At 39.3% G+C, this 22,107-nt stretch overlaps 2 protein-coding genes across 2 annotated transcripts; one reads left to right on the top strand and one right to left on the bottom strand.

Moving 5' to 3' along the window:
- Positions 1–1,490: 1,490 nt before the first annotated feature.
- Positions 1,491–3,899, bottom strand: LOC109162698 (L-lactate dehydrogenase B-like). Its single transcript, XM_019311383.1, has 2 exons — positions 3,267–3,899; positions 1,491–1,934 (listed from the first exon to the last, which is right to left on the bottom strand). Exons 1-2 carry the CDS (start codon positions 3,879–3,881, stop codon positions 1,491–1,493), a joined length of 1,059 nt encoding a protein of 352 aa, XP_019166928.1. The 5' UTR covers positions 3,882–3,899.
- Positions 3,900–6,629: 2,730 nt separating this feature from the next.
- On the top strand, positions 6,630–9,603 carry LOC109162697. Its single transcript, XM_019311382.1, has 2 exons — positions 6,630–8,236; positions 8,361–9,603. The coding sequence occupies exons 1-2, from the start codon at positions 6,630–6,632 to the stop codon at positions 9,601–9,603; spliced, it is 2,850 nt and encodes a 949-aa protein (XP_019166927.1).
- The last annotated feature ends 12,504 nt before the right edge of the window (positions 9,604–22,107 follow it).

Genomic DNA, 22,107 nt, shown 5'->3' with positions numbered 1-22,107 from the left:
GAAAATGTCTACTTTGTACCACTGGTTTCATTGTTTGGTTAGTAGAAAAGAAATTACTAAAAATATTGATTGTATTGTTTAGTTATGTTTAAAATTATAAGGAATAATGAGTATAAATATAGGGATGGCAATTTCAATCCGACCCGTGGATATCCACCCGAATCCATCCCGCATGGATCGGGTTTTTTTGGGTGATGGTGGGTGGTGGGTCGGGGGTGGGTCTTAAAAAAGAAAACCCGCGGTGGGTCGGGTTGGATTCGGGTTCTATGTACAAGACCCGCCTAGAACCCCACCCGACCCACCATGTGTGTGTGTATATATATATATATATATATATATATATATATATATAATAGTAAAATAAATACTAGTATGTAGTTATTTATAATAGTTTATATAACTCCGTGTATCTTTTTACTATTTTTTATATCAAAACTACTAAGTTTATTTTTTAAAATTAACAATTTAGTTATTATATTTAAATATTTCCATTATTTATGTTTTAGTATCACTAATGGATTTTATTTTTTTATTATGTGTAAATAATTTAAATATTATTTTTTGAAAAACATAATAAGATGATAAGTGGTGGGTACCCGTAGTGGGCACCCGCACTCGGTGGGGGTGGGGGTGGGTTCTGAAAAAGTCCACCCGATGCGGGTTGGAGGTGGGGGTGGGTGGAGAAAATATAAGGTGGGTCGGGTGATGGATGTAGCCCTCCCCGACCCACACCCGACCCATTGCCATCCCAATATAATTACCAATAAATCCTTACACTAAGGGTAATTAATAAGAAAATTCTATGAAGGCAGAATTGTCCTATCAAGTGGGCATAGATTTTTTTATTTTTTATTTTTTGGTATAGAAACTAAAATACCAATGTTTGGCATGCAAATAAAACTTTTTCTCAAATTTGAGGAATTCTATTGCCTTTGAAAAATAAATCTAATGAACCAAACAAGAGAAAATAACATTTTACTCAAATTTAATTTTAAAAAATTGACTAGAAAAATCTTTTCTATCAAACCAACATCTCTAAGTTTTAAAAGTTTGAATATAATTGCTACAAGGTGTAAATGTTTGAGGCTTTTTTTTTTTTTTTTTTTTTTTCACACTATATTAAGCTTATAAAGATTAAGCCCTTACCACTACGCTAAAAATTATACACTGGGACCATTACATTTTCAAGAGGCATAACGCTGGACTTGACCCGTTATCAGCTTCTCCAACAATTCCCTAGCTACCAATTGTTGGATCGAACTTTGCCCTTTACGGGCCTCCACCCAACATAGACTAACTAAAAGTACTGCAATTATGCTACAAGCAAAAGAAATATGAACTCCATTTATTCAAATGTATGTATGTAAACATGATATCGAAGTACAACGTATAGGATAAACTCAAGCCAAATATTCAAACGCTTCAATATAATATAATGAAAGTATCTGCATCATACAAGAACAGTAATCTGGAAATTGGAAAGCATGCAATTAAAGTCGGAGCTGGGTTTGCACCTCCAGTATGGTGTTAGCGGAGTGGTTGAGCCGCCGCTCTTCCTCTTCAGTGAGATGCACGTCGGCGACGCCTATTACGCCGCTCCTCCCCAACCGCGCCGGCAGGCTGAGGAAGACGTCGCCGCCATGAATGCCGTGAAGGCCTCTAGCAAGCACGGAGACTGGTTGGACCCTTCTCTGGTCGCGAAGAATGGATCGAGCTAGGTTAGCGACGGAGTAGCCGATTGCCCAAGAAGTGTAGCCTTTGAGGTTTATCACCTCGTACGCACTTTGCACAACTTGTTTGTGGATGTTGTCTAGCGTTTCCTTCTCGTACGCGATTTGCTGCCTGTCTAGGAAGCTCAGAACTGGCACCCCTCCGATGCTAATGCTCGACCACAGTGCCACTGAACTGTCCCCATGCTCTCCAACAATATATGCCTGCGCCAAGTTGAATGCATGGAAACATATATGTTTTCATCCGTATCAATACAATATAGCACTAATTGTTATTAATTTTAGCAAAAATGATATGATATTATAAGTTGTTATTTTGTGATATAAGTATATGTAAGGTTAACTTTCAATTTGAGTCGGATCAAAATGAATATATGTTTTTTAGAGTGAGAAATCAATATATTGGAAGATCAAAATAAATAATGGGTGAATTGAAATAGATTTTTTTAAGTGTAACTTAGGATTTCCACCCTAACAACTAAATTGAAGGCACCTCAAAGCAGTTCCATACCCAAGGTCAAGGATGAATTCCTTCCACTCAACCACACCCCATGTTTAAAAAAATTGAGATTAGAATGATTGATTATTTTTTATTGCACATTGAAAATGAACGTGAATTTGCACTAATATATATATATATATATATATATATATATATATATATATATATAAAATTCACTTTTAAAAAGAGTTTGTATTGTATAACATAAAATATTCTATCCACTCAATATCTATCCACTTTGATGGGGAAGACTATAGGCTTCTTTTTTGAGAAAATTTCAATTTTGGTCATATGACTATAGGGGCTTTGTTAATTTCAGCACCTGACTTTTAAAAGTGTCAATTTAGTACCTTGACTATGTAGTTTTTATCAATTTTGGTCACTACGGTTAAATTACCGGCCAAATTTCGCCAGAAAAACTTAATCCTTCACTTAGTCTATAATCTGAGGGGCAAAATCGTCTTTTGAAGTCTGGTAAAATTGTCTTTTTTTTGGCGAAATTTGGCTGGTAATTTGATCGGAGTGACCAAAATTGACAAAATTTACATACTCAAAGTACTAAATTGACACTTTTGAAAGTCAAGTGCTAAAATTAACAAAGCCCCTATAATCATATGACCAAAATTGAAAATTTCTCCTTTTTTTTTTTTTTTTTTTTTTTTTATATATATATATATAACTTATTTTAGAACTTATATTTATTTTAAGTTACAAATAAACTATAAGCTCTGTTTGATAAAACATAGGCTCTGTTTGGCGGAACTTATTTATGAGCTTATAGCTTCTTTTAAGCTACTAATAAACTATAAGCTCTGTTTAGTAATGTTCCAAAATAAGCTCTAACTTAAAATAGAAGTTTAAAATAGTAGCTTATTTTGAAATGTTTCAAAATAAGCTCTAATTTTTTAAATTTTTTAATTATTTTTAACTAATTTACTAAACACTAATTTCAATTAATAAGCTTATTAGTTACAAACTTTTTAGTTAGCTTAGTTTTTCAACTAAGCCTGCTAAACAAAGCCCTAGCAACTGACCTGTACGTCCTGAGCGTTTACATCAAGGTGGTCAGCAATGAGGGAGCGGAAGCGGGAAGAGTCCAAGTTTGTGCCAGACCCAATGACGCGATTCGCCGGGAACCCCGACAGCTTCCAGGCAACGTACGTTAGAATGTCCACCGGGTTGGAGACGATCATGAGTATGCTATGGCGGGAGTGCTTCACCAGCGGAGGAATGATGGTTTTGAACAGAGCGCAGTTCTTCTCGATGAGATTAAGCCTGGTTTCCCCCGGGTTCTGTCGCGCACCCGCGGTGACGATGATCAGATCCGACCCCGCCGTGACGGCGTAGTCGACGGAGGCGTGGATCTTGGTGCGGGGGAGGAAGGCGGCGGCGTGCTGGAGGTCCAGCATTTCGCCGCGAAGCTTGTCGGGCTTGGCGTCGACGAGAGCGAGCTCGTCGGCGAGGCCCTGGGTAAGGATGGTCTGGGCGACGGCCATGCCCACATTTCCCACTCCCACGACGGAGATCTTAGTGTGGCGCTTGGTGGGAGACGGTGGAGCAGTGTTAGGAATGGGCTTGAAGAAGGTCGTCTGGCTCAGGTCTAACCCACTAGGCCCGAATGAGGAAGAAGAAGAAGAAGTGTTATGCATGGTGACAATATAATGATTGATGGAAGTGAGAAGCTTCACTGTACGTGTGTTGCCCAGAGATTGAATTGGCTTAATTTATTGATGAAGGGCTAAGCTAGGGAGGTTAGAGAGTTTATATAGAGGAAAGGTGGGCAGAAGAAGCAAACCAAGAAAAGTAGGGTGAGCTGTTTATTATTTTATGATTCATAATAGTCAAATGGACGATCTCGTTGAAACTTGTAAGTTGAAAATGTAACATTTCCCATTAATACTGGCCGGCATATAACTGTGGGACAAGTTATTGAGTTATTGTCCGCATGAGTTTAGCTGTAGTATTTGGGAGAAAATATTAAAGTTTGAAACTCAACAAAGTCTAATGGCATAAAATACATAATGTCTAAATTATGTATATTGGTTTTGTCGAAGGAGAAATAAAATGTAAAAAATAAATAGAGACAATAATTTTAACGTGGAAATGAAAAGGTAAAAATCACAGGCCTTATTGAGTAGGGCCAAACCAGAAATTTACTATTTTGTTTGTTGATAATTTGTACATACTGTATTGTTGTGTTCTCTCCCAAGAGATGGAGTTGTCCTTTTCTTGAATTTGACTCTCCTATTTTATAGTAGAAGAATAGGTAATTTATGGATAATAAATGGAATTTATGGGTAATTAAGGGGATTTATGGGAAATAAATGGGAGGTGACAACTAATGAGATTAGAGGTTATGGAAGGGTAATTAGGGAGCCAAGATTGACTGGTTACGTCTCAAGTGCTGACTGACGAGTCCGAGTACCTTGCTCGACTGCCTGATAGGTGGTGTCGGCTGGGTATCCATCATTAGTCCATCACTTTCTTGTGTCTCGGGAAGCATGACTCGGGAAAGGACATTATTGTCGTGTCTCAAAATCAATTCAACACCTCCATAGCCGAGTTCCGAATCAAAATTTACTAACTCCTTTTACAAGGAGGCACGGTTGACTAAGCGCCGACTACCTTTTCAGGCCCCAGCCAACCCCAAACATCTAATATTTTACCGACTTCTTTTACAAGGAGGCGCAGTTGAGTGAGCGCCGACCCCTTTTACAAACCTCCATCAATCGCAAGCATCTAATATTTTACCGACTCCTTTTATAATTAAGGAGGTGCGAGGTGATTTAGCACCGACTCCCTTTACAAGTCTCAGCCAACCCTAACACCAGCGTTTTTCCTAACTCCTTTTACAATGAGGCGCGTTTAACTGAGCGCCGACTCCCTTTACAGGCCTCCAGTCAACCGTAAGACCATCAATTTTTCCAACTCCTTTTACCTGCCATATTTCTATGGTCGAATGTTGAGACTAACTATCTGCAAAATTTGAGACATTAATTAAATAAAAAGCATTTGCACGAGATGCGTCCCCTCGAAGGGGTATGGTCTAGACCAATTAGTTAAATATCTATCGTAAGTTAGTTGACCTCTCAAACTTCTATGAGGCAGTCCCTCAGTATCACACTTTATGTTCTCAAACCTACATGGATTCAAAAAAGACTAGTAAAAATCAGTCAACTGCCCCGCGTCCGAGGGGTAACTGACTACTCAATTTTACAGCACTCAAGCTCAATCGTACCATTTAAACAGTTGGCAAAAACCCAAGCTCAATCGTACAATTTAAAGAGTTGATCGAGACCCAAGCTCAACTATACCATTTAAAGGGCTGGCTGATACCCAAATTCAATTGAACCATTTGAAGAGCTAGCTGAGACCCAAACTCAATCGAACCATTTAAGGGGTTGGCCAAGACCCAAATTCTTTGATCACTTTTTATTTTTTTTTTTTTGGAGATACATCAAGAGTATACAATAATCAACACAAATACATCTCAAAGTAGTAAACCACAAAGCTCTGGACTTTTGCTATTATCCTTGTTTCTCAATGGTAATCGGAAATTAACTAATAGTATAACTTGTGCTCACTCTAGTACATGGTTGTGATTGTGCAAAAAAAAACACTTTTCCTCTAAGCATTTGCTCTACGCAAATTATTGTAAGCCATATAAATTTGCATGCACTTCCTCTCAGCTTGCCATGCATGTATGTCTCCATAAAAGAATGAGAACATCATGACCTGACCATCATGATAAACTTCGTCTCTTTGGCACAATCTGCCTGTGCTCGGGGTGCTCCAACAGTTTGTCTTAGCAGTTTGGCAACCCATATAATCAATAACTAACCCACGCATCCTGGTCGTCCATAAAGTTCACAGCTAACCTTCGTAATGACTCGTTCAGCGCTTTGAACCTTGTTGGTACCTTCTGTAACTGCGAGACACGCGTTTTCCCCAGCATTTCAAATGGATTCTATGATTTCTAAAGTGCTTTATGTTTCCTCGTGGTGCCATCCACGTACATACATGCATGGCGAAACAATTTTGAAGCGTCTCCTAATATCTCCTCCGCCTTGCGAACTGGTGGCTACAGCTAGATGAAAACATATTCACCCATGTTTTCCTTCTTTGATCATTTTCCATGCTTAAACACACTCACATAAGAAAATGTTCAAAAATATCATTCATAACTATTAGAGCATGGAGGCAAGAAGACAAGGGCAGATTAGTCTTTTCCTTTAGCGTGTTTGTTAGGCAGTTATAACGGCCTTGGCGCCTTTTCTTTTCTCTGTATATATGCTGCTTAGCTGCCTCTTCTCTGTATTCGAATTCAGTCACCATTCCCATACTTTTCACTTGATCAATAAACTTCATCAATGTCCTGCTCTTGATTCCTTTTCATCATGGTATCAGAGCGGTGGAGAACTAGCTATGCCGCCGTAGTGATCACCGGCAATGGCGAATCCAATCAACCACCAAATCCGACTTCATCGATGAGTCAACCTTCGATCGCTGCAACTTCGCACAATGCTTCGCAGAGAGGCCTAGCAGAGGACATCGAGAATCCACTTCATCTTAGCACCAATGAAAATCCAAATAATATCCTGGTCAGTCCACCTCTCACGGGAAGCTCCAACTATGGCTCATGGAGCATAGCGATGCAAGCTGCTCTGGAAGTGAAGAACAAGTGGTCTCTCCTTGGCGGCAGCATCGAACCGCCGGAGAAAACTCAACCTCATTACGCCGCTTGGAGGAGATGTAATCTGATGATCAAGTCATGGATCCTCAAATCGGTCCATCCAACCATCGCGCAGAGTGTGATATATATGGATGTAGCCAAGGACGTCTGGAACGACCTCAAGAAGAGGTTCTCGCAGAGAGATCCGCACCGGATCTGCGTTCTGCAGGATGAGATCTACAAGCTCAAGCAGGGAAACTACTCCGTAAATGAGTATTACAAGAAGAGCAGATCTCTATGGGAGGAGATGAATGAGATGCGTCCTCTTCCGATCTGCCAGTGCATTCCGCACTGCTCTTGCTCGTGTGATCTGATCGATCAAGTGAGGAAAGACCGTGAGATCGATCAAATCATCCGGTTTCTTCAAGGTCTACATGAAGACTACAATCCGCTTAAGTCCAGCGTTCTAGTCCTAGATCCTTTACCGGAGATGCACAAAGTATACGTGATGGCAGAGAAATTCGAAAGACAACTTGGCATTAACAATTCAAGCCTGGAAATCAGCCATGCCAATGCGGTTCTGCATGAACCTAATACTTCAGAAGAAACTGTTGCTGCTGTGAGCTATTACAATGGCAGAAGAAACATGAACTCTAATGGGGGGAATAAAAGCGCTAAATGTACCTACTGTGGCATGGTTGGACACACTGTTGAAAAGTGTTACAAGAAGCACGGGTATCCACCAGGGTGGATACCGGGCTTCAAATCCAGAGGCAAACAATCATCCACCATGGCTGCTACTGCAAGTTCTGAGAACAGTGCGGTGACGAACAATGTGGTGACGTCTGAACAATTGCAAACTCTAATCTCTCTTCTGCAAACACAGGCCGGGCAGAAGAAGAGCTCAGTGACTGCAGCTGTATCCCTAGTTCCCAAGTTCGACAAAGCTAAATCACATGATGAAGGCAAGTACATCCAAAACTCTCATATATGCTCTATCAATTTATACTCAAACATGTGGATACTGGACTCGGGAGCCACTGATCATATAGTGTGCTCTCGGGAATTTTTTGATGATTATGATGTTGTTGAAGGAACAATTGTGAATCTGCCAAACGGAGAAAATGTTACTGTTCGACACAAAGGGAATATAAAGCTGGCAGATGGCTTACATTTACAGGAAGCTTTACATATTCCGGAATTCAAATTTAATATTGTTTCAGTTAGCAAATTGCTTAAAGACTCATCTCATACTTTGATATTTGATTCTGATCAGTCTCAACTTCAGAGTCATGGGAAGATCACTGGTTTTGCTAGACAAGATAAGGGCCTGTACTTGCTGATTCAACCTCCGGAGATCAACTCATGTAATCGTTTTGTTTTGCAGTGTAATAATGCCGAGATTTGGCACCAACGTTTGGGACATTTTCCCATTAATAAAATCCATCTTATACAGAGCATTTCTATCTCCAACTCTAAGCCTATGCCATGTGATATTTGCCAATATGCTAAGCAGAAATGATCACCTTTTTCCTCTTAGCAGCACCACGACAAACAGATGTTTTGATCTAATCCACACCGATATATGGGGGCCTTTCGTAGTTAAGTCTTTAGAAGGAGAACGTTACTTCTTGACTATAGTGGACGATTACTCGAGATACACTTGGATCCATTTATTAAAGACTAAGTCCGAGACAAGAGCAGTGATTAAAAGCTTTCACAAGTATGTTCAGACTCAATATAGTGCGAATATTAAAATCCTCCGAAGTGACAATGGCATGGAGTTCAAAATGGCAGATTTCTTTAGTGAAAATGGCATTGTGCATCAGACTTCGTGTGTTTACACGCCGCAACAGAATGCGGTAGTCGAGAGAAAACATCAACACCTTCTGAGTGTAGCCAGAGCTCTCCGTTTCCAGTCTAACATGCCTCTCGAGTTCTGGGGATTATGCATTCTGTATGCTGCGTATATCATTAATCGGGTCCCATCGGCAGTCATTGACTGGGATAGCCCATACCAGAGATTACATAATAAGGAACCAAACCTTGACAAGTTAAGGGTGTTTGGTTGTCTCAGTTACGCAGCTACTCTTCCTCAATCTAGACACAAAATGGCTTCTCGTAGCAAAAAATGTGTTTTTGTTGGCATGCCTGCCAACATTAAGGGTTATTTGTTGTACGATTTACAGAGTGGATCAACATTCATATCAAGGGATGTGATTTTTTTTGAGGATTACTTCCCGATGGCAGGTCAGATAGATCATGCAGCAGACCATGATCAACTAAAGTTCAACCCTTCTTTGCCTAACATCCATATCTCAGGTGATGACTATTCTGCAGATTGCCAAAATCGGCCCAGAGATTCTACAACTTATAGCCATGATAAGGATTCACCTCCTATCATGAGCAAGGATTCAAGACTTGATGAATATTTAAGACAAGGGGCAAGTGATGACTTCCATGGTGATTGTAGTATGGAAGCAACAGATAGCAACATTCAATCCACTCAGCCGAGATGTGCTCCAATTAATGATGATGATTGCAGTATGGAAGAAACAGATAGCAACATTCAATCCACTCAGCCGAGATGTGCTCCAATTGATGATTGTAACATGGAAGCACAGACTGCTCATCAGTTCACTCAGCCGAGAAGATCGAATAGACAGCGAACTGCTCCAACCAGACTTACAGATTATTAATGTGACATTGTGAGCACCAGGTCTTCCCCCCATCCGCTTTCAAAGGTGATTTCTTATGCCAACCTTGCTCCGGCACATAGAATGTTTTCGTTGGCAGTCTCTGCAGTGAAAGAACCTCGCAGCTACAACCAAGCAGTCCAACATGAGTGTTGGAAACAAGCCATGAATGCAGAAATCATGGCCCTTCAAGACAATCAGACATGGGTGCTTACTGATCTACCACCAGGGAAAACACCTATAGGGTGCAAGTGGATCTTCAAACTCAAACTCAAATCCGATGGCACAGTGGAAAGACACAAGGCGAGGCTTGTGGCCAAGGGCTACACTCAGCAACTTGGGGTAGACTACCTTGAAACGTTCTCTCCGGTGGCAAGATTAACCACCATACGTATTCTGTTGGTAGTGGCAGTTTCCATGAACTGGCAAATACACCAAATGGACGTCAATAACGCCTTCTTACATGGTGATTTAAACGAAGAGGTTTACATGGTTCTACCTCCCGGGTTTCAAAGCGAGAAGCCAAATCAAGTCTGCAAACTTTGGAGATCTTTATACGGCCTGAAACAAGCAAGCCGTCAATGGAACGCGAAGCTAAGTGCAGCCCTGATTCAGATTGGTTTCCAGCAATCCAAATCTGAACCATCTCTTTTCACTAGAGGCATTGACGACAGCTTTGTGGCCCTATTGGTTTACGTTGATGACATAATTGCTGCTAGTCCTAATGTTCAAATCATCAACTCTGTCAAGCTGTTTCTGGACAACAAGTTTAAAATCAAGGACCTTGGTCCTATTAGCTATTTTTTGGGTATTGAAGCACGAAGAACAGAAGGTGGTCTGAACTTATGCCAACGCAAATTTGCCTTGGACATACTAGATGAAGCCGGATTCCTGGAGTGTAAGCCAGCTGAAACCCCCATGGCTCAGGGCATCAAACTATCACATGATGATGGAGTACCCCTATCAGATCCCAGCTGCTACAGAAGGCTGGTAGGGAGAATGTTGTACCTTACAGCAACGAGACCGGACATTGCCTATTCGGTACAACAGCTTAGTCAGTTTGTGGACTCCCCCACGGATAAACACATGATAGCTGCTCATCGTGTACTGAGATATATCAAAAAGTCTCCTGGACAAGGTCTGCTATTCCCTAAAAATTCTCAGCTTCATCTAAGAGTTTTTTCAGAATCTGATTGGGCCTCATGCTGCGAGAGTCGAAGGTCAATCACTGGATACTGTGTGTTCTTGGGTGATGCTCTTGTCTCATGGAAATCAAAGAAGCAGAGCACGGTATCGAAATCTTCATCTGAGGCCGAGTATAGAGCACTTGCGGCCACAACATGTGAAATACAGTGGCTTGGTTATCTTCTCAAAGATCTACACGTTAAGCTGGACAAGCCAGCCACCCTATTTTGTGATAGTAACTCCGCTATAGCCATTGCTGAAAATCAAGTCTTCCACGAACGCACCAAACACATAGATATTGACTGCCACATTGTGAGGGAAAAGGTTCAGCAAGGTTTAGTGAAGCTTCTGCCCATTTCCACCACCAACCAGGTTGCTGATGGCTTCACCAAGCCCCTAGCCACTCAACAGTTCCACTTCTACACATCTAAGCTGGGCATACAAGACTTGTACGCTCCAGCTTACGGGGGGGGGGGGGGGGTATTAGAGCATGGAGGCAAGAAGACAAGGGCAGATTAGTCCTTTCCTTTAGCGTGTTTGTTAGGCAGTTATAACGGCCTTGGCGCCTTTTCTTTTCTCTGTATATATGCTGCTTAGCTGCCTCTTCTCTGTATTCGAATTCAGTCACCATTCCCATACTTTTCACTTGATCAATAAACTTCATCAATGTCCTGCTCTTGATTCCTTTTCATCACATAACAATTGTCAACCAATATCTCTGGTCGTCAGCATGCATATGGAGACTGGCTTTCAACATTCATTACACAAAGTGGAGGAACCGCTTATTAAGAGTCCCTCACCCATTTGCTCACTGCTTTAACTCCATAGCGAGGTAGGGGAATCGCTTATTCAGCGTTCCACGACCACTCACATTCTACAAGCGGACTCAGTAGAATCGTGCGAACAAAAGTTGCCTAAAAACAATGGCCTTAGTGCCGCTATAGTAGCCAAGATTGATGCACGAGAATCTTGCTATAATTTATTCCATCATTTTCCTTTAATATGTATGTACGTAGAGGGGACCTTAAAATAATTAATTTAACTTGACTTTCTGAAATTGAAAATTCCATACCTTCTGATCCTCACCCAAGCATTCCCATGTATCTATGAATGCTTGCAAAGACCTAAACTTGTTAAATACTTAGCATACTGCAGCTCACGAAAAAGGAAGAATAAAGAATGTAGGTTTATTCACAGCTAAAGCTGAAAAATTCTGAATACAGGAAGCATAAATTTATATAATGACATGCCTAATAAATAGGCAACAAACAGAAAATATGAAAAACAATAGGACCCTCTTGTTACTTAAATTATTGACTACCTCCAACACCCCCTCCTCAAGCTGGATTACAGATAAAATGAATACCCAGCTTGGACTTAAAACTTTTCAATGATCCGGGAGAATGTAGTTTAGTAAAACAATCTGCACGCTGATTGCCACTTGAAACATGCAAAACTTTCAAATTCCTTTCTTGATCCGTTCACGAACAAAATGGCAATCGATCTCAATATGTTTTGTACGCTCATGAAAAACAACTTGTGGTTGCTAACGCACGATATTCTGCCTCCAAAGAAGACTTGGACACGGTTTCTTGCTTTTTAGACTTCCATGAAATTAAAGAGTCCCCAAGAAAAATACAATAACCTGTAACAGACCGTCTGGTTTTGAGACAAGTACCCCAATCAGAATCCGAGAAGCCGCGTATTTGTAAAGTTGAATTAGCTGAAAGAAGAATACCTTAACGAAGTGAGCCTTTAATATACCGGAGGACTCTATGCGCAGCCTGCAAATGAACTTCTGTTGGGGCATCAAGTAAATGGGATAGCTGTTGCATAACAAAAGCATTATCTGGCCTTGTGATAGTTAAATAGAGCAACTTTATGCGCCTATAAGAAGTAACATCGGACAAAACAGGGCTATCAACATATAGTTGTTTAGGAGAAAGAACCATCCAGCTGTCAACTGGCTTGCTACCCAAAAAATCTGTCTCGACTAACAACTCTAAAGCATATTTTCGTTGGCAAAGATTTATCCCTTCATGACTACGAGTCACCTGCAAACCTAGAAAGTATTTTAGTGAGCCCAAATCCTTAATACCAAAGGTAGCATTAATATGACTCATTTGCTCTTGAATTTGACAAAAATTAGGACTAGCAACAACAATGTCATCAACATAGACTAACAAGGCTATAAAAGATGCCCCAGACCCTCTAGTAAATAAAGAATGATCAGACAAGGCTTGCGAAAAACCTTGATGGACAAATTCTTCAATCAACTATTCATTCCATTGTCTGCTTGCCTACTTTAAACCATACAAAGATTTAACAAGCTTGCAAACTTTTCCTGGCTTTTCAGGTTCAACTCCTGGAGGCAAAGACATATACACCTCCTCATGCAAATCGCTATGCAAGAAGGCATTATTAACATCAAGTTGATGAAGATGCCATCCTTGAATTGCAGTAACAACCAACAAGGTACGAATCGTAGTAACTTTAGCGACTAGACTAAAAGTATATAAATAGTCCAAGCCCGGAGTTTAAGTGTAGCCTTTTGCAACAAGACGAGCTTTATACCTCTCGACCGAACCATCGATTGGAATTTAGTTCGGTAAACCCACTTACAACCTATAGGTCGTTTATGTTGTGGCAGAGTGATTAACACCCAAGTATTGTTCACATGAAGGGCATCCAACTCGGCTTGCATGGCATCTCGTCAACATTTGAAACAAATAGATTCATTGTAATTCTTTGGTTCAACTACACTGGAAGTAGCTAACACAAACAGTTTGTGTACAGGAGAAAGCTTGTCATAAGAAATAACGAGCTGCAACAAGTGTGGTGTGTTTTGGAGTTGAACACAAGAAGCGGGTAAACCATTTCGCACCAAGTTGCAGTGGTAATCCCTCAAATATGATGGTGAAGTTCGAGTACATGTTGACCGATGCAACCTGGAAATAGCGAGATCAGAAGTACCAATATCTGTTGTAATTTGCTCAAGAATATTTGTTTGGTTTGTAGAAGCATTGGAATGGTCATCATGCAAGACAAGCTGGTCAGTATGAAAATTTTGCAGAAATATCATCACTTTCATTACTTACCAAAGTATCATCATTTTCATTATTTGGGTGGTCATCATGCAAAACAAGTTGGTCAGTATGAGAATTTGCAGAAATATCATCACTTTCATTTCCTACCAAAGTATCACCATTTTCATTATTTATGGCCTCATGTTCAACTAGATTTTCAGAAACTGCGTTAGGTGCTTGTTGTTGTATTCTACCCACTAGACTCGGCTCACTACATGCTGAAAAATAAAAAAGAGCAGGAGGTTGAGTCATATCATCGATGAAGGAAAACCTGAGCTTCCAGAGAAACTGGCTATAGGCAAAGAAACAATTTGAGTGGATTTACACTCTATGGAATCCCAATCAAGAATAGCTGTAGCAAAATGAAACCGAGTTTCATAAAGCAACACATCCCGAGATACAAATATGTTCCTATTCTGCAAATCATAAAGCTTATACCCCTTCATCCCTCTTTCAAAACCAAGAAACACACAAGACCGAGCTCGGGGCCCAAACTTGTGCCGGTTCACACACTTGGTAGAAGCATACACCAAACACCCAAAACCCGTAAGTTATCATAATTTGCCGCTTTACCAAAAAGAATTTCAAAAGGAGTTCGGTTAGCAATCATAGGATAAAGAAGCCTATTAATCAAATACATAGCATGTGCAATACAATCAGTTCAAAAACTTTCAGGTAAAAAATCTTGAAACTGTAGCGCTCTTGCTACATTTAAAATGTGTTGGTGCTTGCGTTCCACCACACTATTTTGCTGTGGAGTTTCAACAAAAGACGTTTGATGTTCAATTCCTTTTGAAGCATAAAATTCTTTCATTTTGAATTCTAATCCATTGTCAGTTCGAATACAACGCACACATATTGAAAATTGTGTAGAAACATATTGAATAAAATTTTGCAAACACGTGCATGCTTCTGCCTTAGTTTTCATGAGACATACCCAAGTCATATGACTGTGATCATCTACTATAGTAAGAAAAAATGATGCCCATAAATCGAAGGGATATGAAAAGGACCCCAAATATCTACATGAATCAATTCAAAACATTTACTAGTAACACTACTTTCACTAACTTGAAGCCAAATGACAAAGCTCACAAACAAAATTGGAATCACAATTTATGGACTCATTATGCAATTCTTTTATTCGACAAAATGAAGCATGACCCAAGTGATAGTGCCAAATATCAAAACCTTGTGTAGAAATAACAAAAGAGTGTGGATAATTTGCATGCATCCCCTTTTTATTTAAAGAGGTCGGTACATCCCTTTGTCCTCCTTAGCTAAACCAATCTCCTTCTGGTCCTTGCCCCTTTGAATCAAATAATATTCAGCAAAAAAAAAAAGAAGACGAACTACAACCATAATCTTTGGCTAATTTGCTTACTGAAATAAAGTTAAGCTCAAAACCTAAAACACACAACACACCTTTGAGGCTAATATGCTCAGTTAATTTTACAGAACCTATGTGTGTACAACTTCTTTACTCCTAGTTGGCAAAACCACAAAAAAGTTTTGAACTCGAAAAGAATTAAAAAGACCCGAAACAGAGTTTATTATGTAATCAGTAGCACTAGTATCAAATATCCAATCAGTGTATAGAGAAAAATGTTTACCCTTATCATCATCTCGCATGGGCTGAAATGTGGTATAAGAAACACTCTTCATCTTACTTGATTGAGCACCAGCATGTAAATGAGAATTTTGAGGGTTCACAGAACTAATAATAGCAATTACCTTGCTTTCATCCCCAAAGTCAGAATTTACTCCAACGTCAAAACAACCATCCGGGACCTTTGTAGAACCACCTGAATTAGACAGAGTACTAACAGAGTTTGCAGCATGCCTTTGATTACTAGTTCACCTCGACTTTTAAAATCTGGAGGATATCCATGTATCCGGTAACACTTTTCTATGGTATGTCCCGTATAACCACTAAAACTGCAAACAACCTTTTTATTATTGGTAGAATTGAACTTGCGTTGAAAAGACTTACCTGACGATACTGGCAGTCTAGCAGCAAGAACCATACTTGAATTGTCCTCAATACGCCCAAGACCAGTATTTCCTGGAAAGCCTCTCGTTTTTGTTGTTGAACAAGAGAACAAACTCTACCTACTTTAGGCAGCGGGGTCATCACCATGATCTGAGATTTCACACCCTGTAAACGTCACTCAGGCCTCTTAGAAAGTTGGTGACAAGTTCTTGTTGATGGCGTTCCTGAATCTTAGTCAACAACCCACACTCGCATCTTTGTACACAGACACACGTTGGTAAAGACAATAGGTTTAACAACTCATCCCAAAGTAACTTGAACCTTGTGAAATATTCATTAACAGATAAGTCCCCTTGTTTTATACTATAGATTTCTCCACGCAGGTCTGCGATGCGAAATATGTCCCCTTGGAAAAAACGTTCTTTTAAGTCATCCCGTACTTCTTTGGCAGTATTAAGACAAAGAACACTTTGAGCAATTATGGGAATGACTAAATGTAGACTCCAAGATAGAACCATCTTATTGGCCCTTTCCCAAGCTGTGTAACAAGCTTCAGTTTTGTTAGGAACTTTGATAGTGTCGTCGACAAAGCCATGCTTGTTTTTTTTACAATAAAGCCATTTTCATGGCTCAACTCTAGGTATGGTAATTGGTCTCATTTAAAGGCGTCGTGACCAATACCAATGAAGGATTTTCTCCTGAGTGCACATAGTACGGATTACTCGAATCAGTAGGGTAAAAAACAACCGCTATTTCGGGAGTTTGCTGTGTTTGATTTTCTTCCATTAATAGTGTAGATGAGCACTAAAAGCCTAAAAGGGCACTGATACCATGTTAAATACTTAGCATACTGCACCTCACAAAAAAAAGAAGAATAAAGAATGTAGTTTTATTCACAGCAAAAGCTCACAAATTTTGAATTCAGGAAGCATAAATTTATACAATGACATGCCTAATAAATAGGCAGCATACAAAAAATATGAAAAAGAATAGGACCCTCTTGTTACTCAAATATGGAAACAATTAGTAAAAATTTGTGCGAGCTTCCTAAGTATATGCAACCTTCATCGCCCATTCCTTCGCAGATTGCCTCTAACTGATTGTTTGCTCGCCAACTAGTTTGTTATGTCCAACCAGGTGTTTCTCGACTACCACCGGCGACTACCTTCTCATTGATAGCTTCCTTAAGATCGACCCTAATTTTTTTTACCCGTTTTTCCAGATAAATTCTATGTGACACCCAGTAAACCTAAATACTAATTAAGGATTAATTGAAGAATTAATCCAAGCTTTCTTTGCTAATCCATTTCTAAAAATCCTGAAATTTAATAGTCGAGGGACTAGATTTTGACTAGTCACTTAAATCAATTGAGTGTACCTTGTGCTTCATGGTTTGTACCCTTGGCCCCTTGTCTTTCCAACCTTAGTAAGGGTAAAAGTGGTTTTTCACCCATGAATTGTTGTTCAAGCTACCCTAGCAAGACATTTCATTTCATTCATTCACCATTCAAGCCTAAGTCTCAAACACTCTAGCCTCTCTCTAAAGTAACCTAGCTTATTTTTCAAGCAAGAAGGTGAACGTCCTAGCCTTGCAAGATCTTCCATCAAGATTCCTACTTTCTTCTTCTTGAGCATAGGAAAGGGTAAGGTTCTTAGCTTTTTGGTGTTTTTAGCCATCTTTTGGGTGTCTTTATCTAAAGTTAGAATCTTTCTTGTGCTTTGGCTTGTGTAAGAAGTTGGTGAGGAAGAAGAGCTCTAGGAAAAGGCTTAAGAGGGTGAAAAAGAGTGGTTGTTGGTCTACAAAGGTAACCCATGCTATACAAAACCTATTTTCTTACCTAAATGATGATTATTGGCTTCTATTTGATGTTCTTGATGTGATTTGTGAGATTTGATGCATGATCTTGTGATGATGCATGTTTAGAGCTTGTTTTTAGGTTTTTTTGTATCCCATTGCTTGGCTATTTCTTGGGTTCAATTCATATTCTTGTTGTGTGTGAGATTTTGGGTGTTTTGGAATTGAACTTGACCTTGATGATGAAAATCCCCGAAGGGAAGTTGGTGTACAGGGTGTGTACCGGCGGGCGGAACGGCGGGCAGTGGCCTACCCGCCGCCCCACCCGTGGGGAACAAGTGTGTCTCGGGTGTGTACCCGCGGGCAGGACCACGGGTGGGGGTCTACCCGTGGCCCCACCCGCGGGGTACAATGTTGGCATGTTCGGGGATTTATTCTCCGTGATTCTTTTCTTCTTGGTATTGATGTTTTGACCTCCCGTTGTTGAATTATAGGGCTATTTGTGAGTCTTCTTGACGTTTCGTATGTCTAGAACGGTGTGTTAGGAATCCATGTTAGGATTTGGTGTCTTGAATCGTGCTAAGGGTCCAACTTTGTGATTCGTTGGGCTAATATGAGTCTTGAAGGTTCGTTGGAACCCTTTTGGTTGATCCGTTTGATGAGCATGCTAGTTTGATGTTGATATGCTAGTATGTATGGTTTGTCCCTTATTGTTAAGGATTGGCAACTTGTGTTGCCAATCATTTGATGTTGGATGGTAATCCTTGTTGTTGAGTATGGTCTCATGACTTAGTTGAGATCTCTTGATTGATTCTTATGACGTTATCTTGTACAAATCGTTTTACCCTTTATTGATGCTTGATTGAGACTATTGATGAGCCTTAATCCTCTTGATGATGATGACCATGTGTGACTATTAATGAGATTGGTGGTTTTGTTACTTGAGCTTTGCTCACATGAGATCGATGGTATATGATGATGATTGAACGGTACCCTCGTGTACTATGAGTTCGGCGGTATTGTTTGGCGGAAGTTTGGCGGGGAACGACGTTCTAGACCGGGAAAAGGTTGGACTAAGAAGTATAGGGTGGCACTCGGAGGTACAGGTTGGAACTGTGATAAGGCCGGGGGTAGCCATAAGGGTGGTACTAAGGGATAAGGTTGGAACTTGAAATATGAATGTGTCATTATGTGATTTGTTGTACTTCCTTGCTTATGCATGTCTTGATGTACTCTACCTTGTGAAATGGTAGGTTACATCCTGAGTTGTGTTGTCTATGATGTTGTGGTCTTGTGTCGTGATGAGGTTGATGATCCCTGTCTTGTTGAGAGTGTGATGAGTCTTTGATGTTGATTTCCTTCCTTGGTTTTAAAATGATATATATTGTATTCCTCAGTTCCAAATGGCTTTGTTTATATCTATCTATACTATGCTATTTAACGCGTATTGATGGGTTACCAGCATTATTCACTGACCGGGTGTTATCCCTTGATTTTACAGGTTTTGCTTAGTTGTGGAGGCGCTAGCTGTTGTTAGGAGCTAGTGTAGTTTTCCCCTTCCTTAAACTGTTATGTTTTGGGCCTGTGAGCCTTGATTAGACATGACCTGTGTGCCTTAGACTTGATATTGTCTTAATTGAATAGCTGTAGACTTAGCCTGTGCACCCATGGTTTATGAGTGTGGCATAACGCTTCCCGGTTTAAAATTAGCTTCCGCTTTTGATTGCTTGATGATTAGATGTTTATTGTCGAATTTTAAGTTTTAAATATGTTGGTAAATCGGGGGTGTTACATTCTAACCCATTTTTCATGTTAGTTTTCACCCATCTTTCAGGGCGATCCTCACCCATCACCTAGGGCAATTCTCACCCGTATTTCAAGGTGGTTCACACTTGTCTTTCATAGCAGTTCTAGCCGACCATATTCCTATGTCCAACTGCCTGGCCTACTAGGTCAAGTCCCTCAGTCTGGTATTCGTCGATTGATTTAAATCTTATTCAACGTTCTTCGTCCACTCGCCCGTCTTTCATGACAATTTTGGCCGACCATATTCCTACAGCCGACTGCTTGACTTGCTCAGATTTTCACCTGTTCAAAATTTTCGGTTGATAGATACCCAACATGGGTACCCGGTCTGTACCACCTAGCAGGCATTCAGGTGTGACACTCGGTCTCGACAATCAGCACTCGGGACGTAGCCAGACAATCTTGGCTCCCTACCTAATTCTCATTCTATAACCCCCAATTAATTACCCATTTATTACCCACTAGTTAACCAATTGATTACCCATTTATCAGACATTATTACCTATTTATTATTGGCTATTTTATTACTTTCACTTCTATTATAAAAGGAGTCAGTAACCAGGTTTGTGGGGCGCTCCATTTCTCGGTAGAAAATAGAAAAACAACATGTACAAAAACTACCAACAAAATAGTGAATTTTTGGTCTGGCATCGCCAAAAAGGCAGTGATTTTTACCTTTCGGTTTTCACGTTAAAATTCTTGTCTTTATTTGTTTTTTCCACATTTGATTTCTCCTTCGATCATTATTGTTGGTCCCGAAGGGTTTGGAAACGAATCTAGAGGGGGATGAATAGATTCGTTAGATTTTTCAAAAACTTTACGAATCGTTAAGTAGAGGGATGTGGAAATGGTCGATAACCAAAAAACTCTGTAGTTAAGCGTGCTACTAATGACTTCACTTATGATGTCAAAACTAAAGACTTGGCTTCCATCACTTAGTGATTTTTGTAGCAATTAAAAACTAAATATCTAACCTATAAAATTTAAAATTTGAGAGTCTAAAGTATATTCCTAAAATTCAATTTGGCTCATCAAAATCTAATTACACCTTTTCCTAACAATCTATCAAATAACTAATATTTTCACTAAAGCTTTGGCTTCCACAAGTTCCCGTGTGCCGCGTGACAAGTTTCAAATTGCTTCTCGCCATCCTTCAACTTCAAGGGGAGTATTATTCCAATATTATATTCCTAATAGTATTTGTATTAGAAAAGTGATTGAGTTTGATTGTATTTCCTTATTTCTACTAGGGTTTGTATTAAGATTTGTACATGTCGCTTATATACACGTTTACATATCATTTCATAACACAATATACAAAAAATCTCTTTCTACATATTCTCATAAATAAAGTGTATTAAAGTTTTGATTTATTTTATTTTTTTTTTTTTGTGCATCACATAAGTAAATAACTAATTTATACAAAAGAAGATATTTTTTTGCACACATAATGACATAAATTAAATAAGTTGTCATTTCCAATTTTCCATCCATGTAAAACATATGTAAAAACATGGTCCTCATGGGACCTGAATAACTTAAGTTGTTCTAATTAATATATAAACACACAAAGAATGTATACATGTTTGTCGTGTATGTTGTGTACTTGTGTTTGCGCTCACATGAATTTCACAAGTACATAGCCTTTACAAGGGAAAGAAGAAGTCCAGTCTGAAAGCACATGAGATTGTCTAAATGTTATTAAAGAAGGATGTATCTTGTGTATGAACAATAACTTTGAAGAACCAGCTTTCTTAGTGTGAGATCTGACCGTGCAGTTTCATCCCTTAAGAGAGGTCAGAAGTTCGAATCCCTTTTCGTATGGAAAAATCAATCCAATTTGCCCCTTAATTAGGCCGGCTCAGTGCGAATGGAGATTAGTGCGAGTATGGTATGGATTTAAAGGTGCCTCCTAGGACCTTCAAGGGAACAAAAAATAGATAGATGGTCATGAAATGGCTATGCACAAGCTTAAGTGTTTAACATTTTAGGAAAATTAAAGATTAGTTGCTGCTGAAACAAAATGGTTAATCACTAGTACTCCGTGTATTGACGACTTGACGTAGTGTTCATTCACAATTTTTAGATAAAAATAAATTAAAACTTGAGACATGTTAACGTATATTTTCCTTTAATTTGAAAATAAAATTATATTTGAGGTATGACTTTGATTTGCATCCTCTCGTATATGCGTATGCGCGCAAGAGAGAATATTCCAACAATATATTTTACACTTTTAAATCAACCTTTTTCTTTTTTTTTTTCTAATTTATGGTTAAACCTTGTGAATCTATCAATTTCTCATCAACATATTATCTTTTTTCTTTTTGAATACTATCGACTCTATTATAGTGTAATATCTATTTAATATACTTTTCTATCAGTTATAATCCAAAGAGTCAATACCCTACCATCGAGAGTTTTGATCATGTGACATTCTCTCATCCACATATTATTTATTTTGAGTATGAATATACAAAATTCATATCCTCAAGGAAAACCTGAATCCACTTTGACCTAACAATCTAACATAAACTGGTTATTGACTCCACTCAAAATGGCCACTTACATGCTAATTTTATTGTAACTTTTTCTAACAATTATCCACACGGATGAAAAATTGACATTCAAGACAAAATGAC

This window comes from Ipomoea nil, unplaced genomic scaffold, assembly GCF_001879475.1.
Source record: "Ipomoea nil cultivar Tokyo-kokei standard unplaced genomic scaffold, Asagao_1.1 scaffold2957, whole genome shotgun sequence".
Lineage (NCBI taxonomy): Eukaryota > Viridiplantae > Streptophyta > Magnoliopsida > Solanales > Convolvulaceae > Ipomoea > Ipomoea nil.
The sequence above is the reverse complement of the archived record's forward strand: the minus strand, read 5'-3'. Positions and strand labels throughout refer to the sequence as shown.

Excerpts from the sequence above, each read along its gene's own strand:
- LOC109162698 (XM_019311383.1), bottom strand. The coding sequence starts at position 3,881 with ATGCATAACACTTCTTCTTCTTCTTCCTCATTCGGGCCTAGTGGGTTA. Across the intron at positions 1,935-3,266 it reads TAAACGCTCAGGACGTACAG|GCATATATTGTTGGAGAGCA; the intron begins GTCAGTTGCTAG and ends AACTTGGCGCAG.
- LOC109162697 (XM_019311382.1), top strand. The coding sequence starts at position 6,630 with ATGGTATCAGAGCGGTGGAGAACTAGCTATGCCGCCGTAGTGATCACC. Across the intron at positions 8,237-8,360 it reads GCTAGACAAGATAAGGGCCT|AGCATTTCTATCTCCAACTC; the intron begins GTACTTGCTGAT and ends CATCTTATACAG.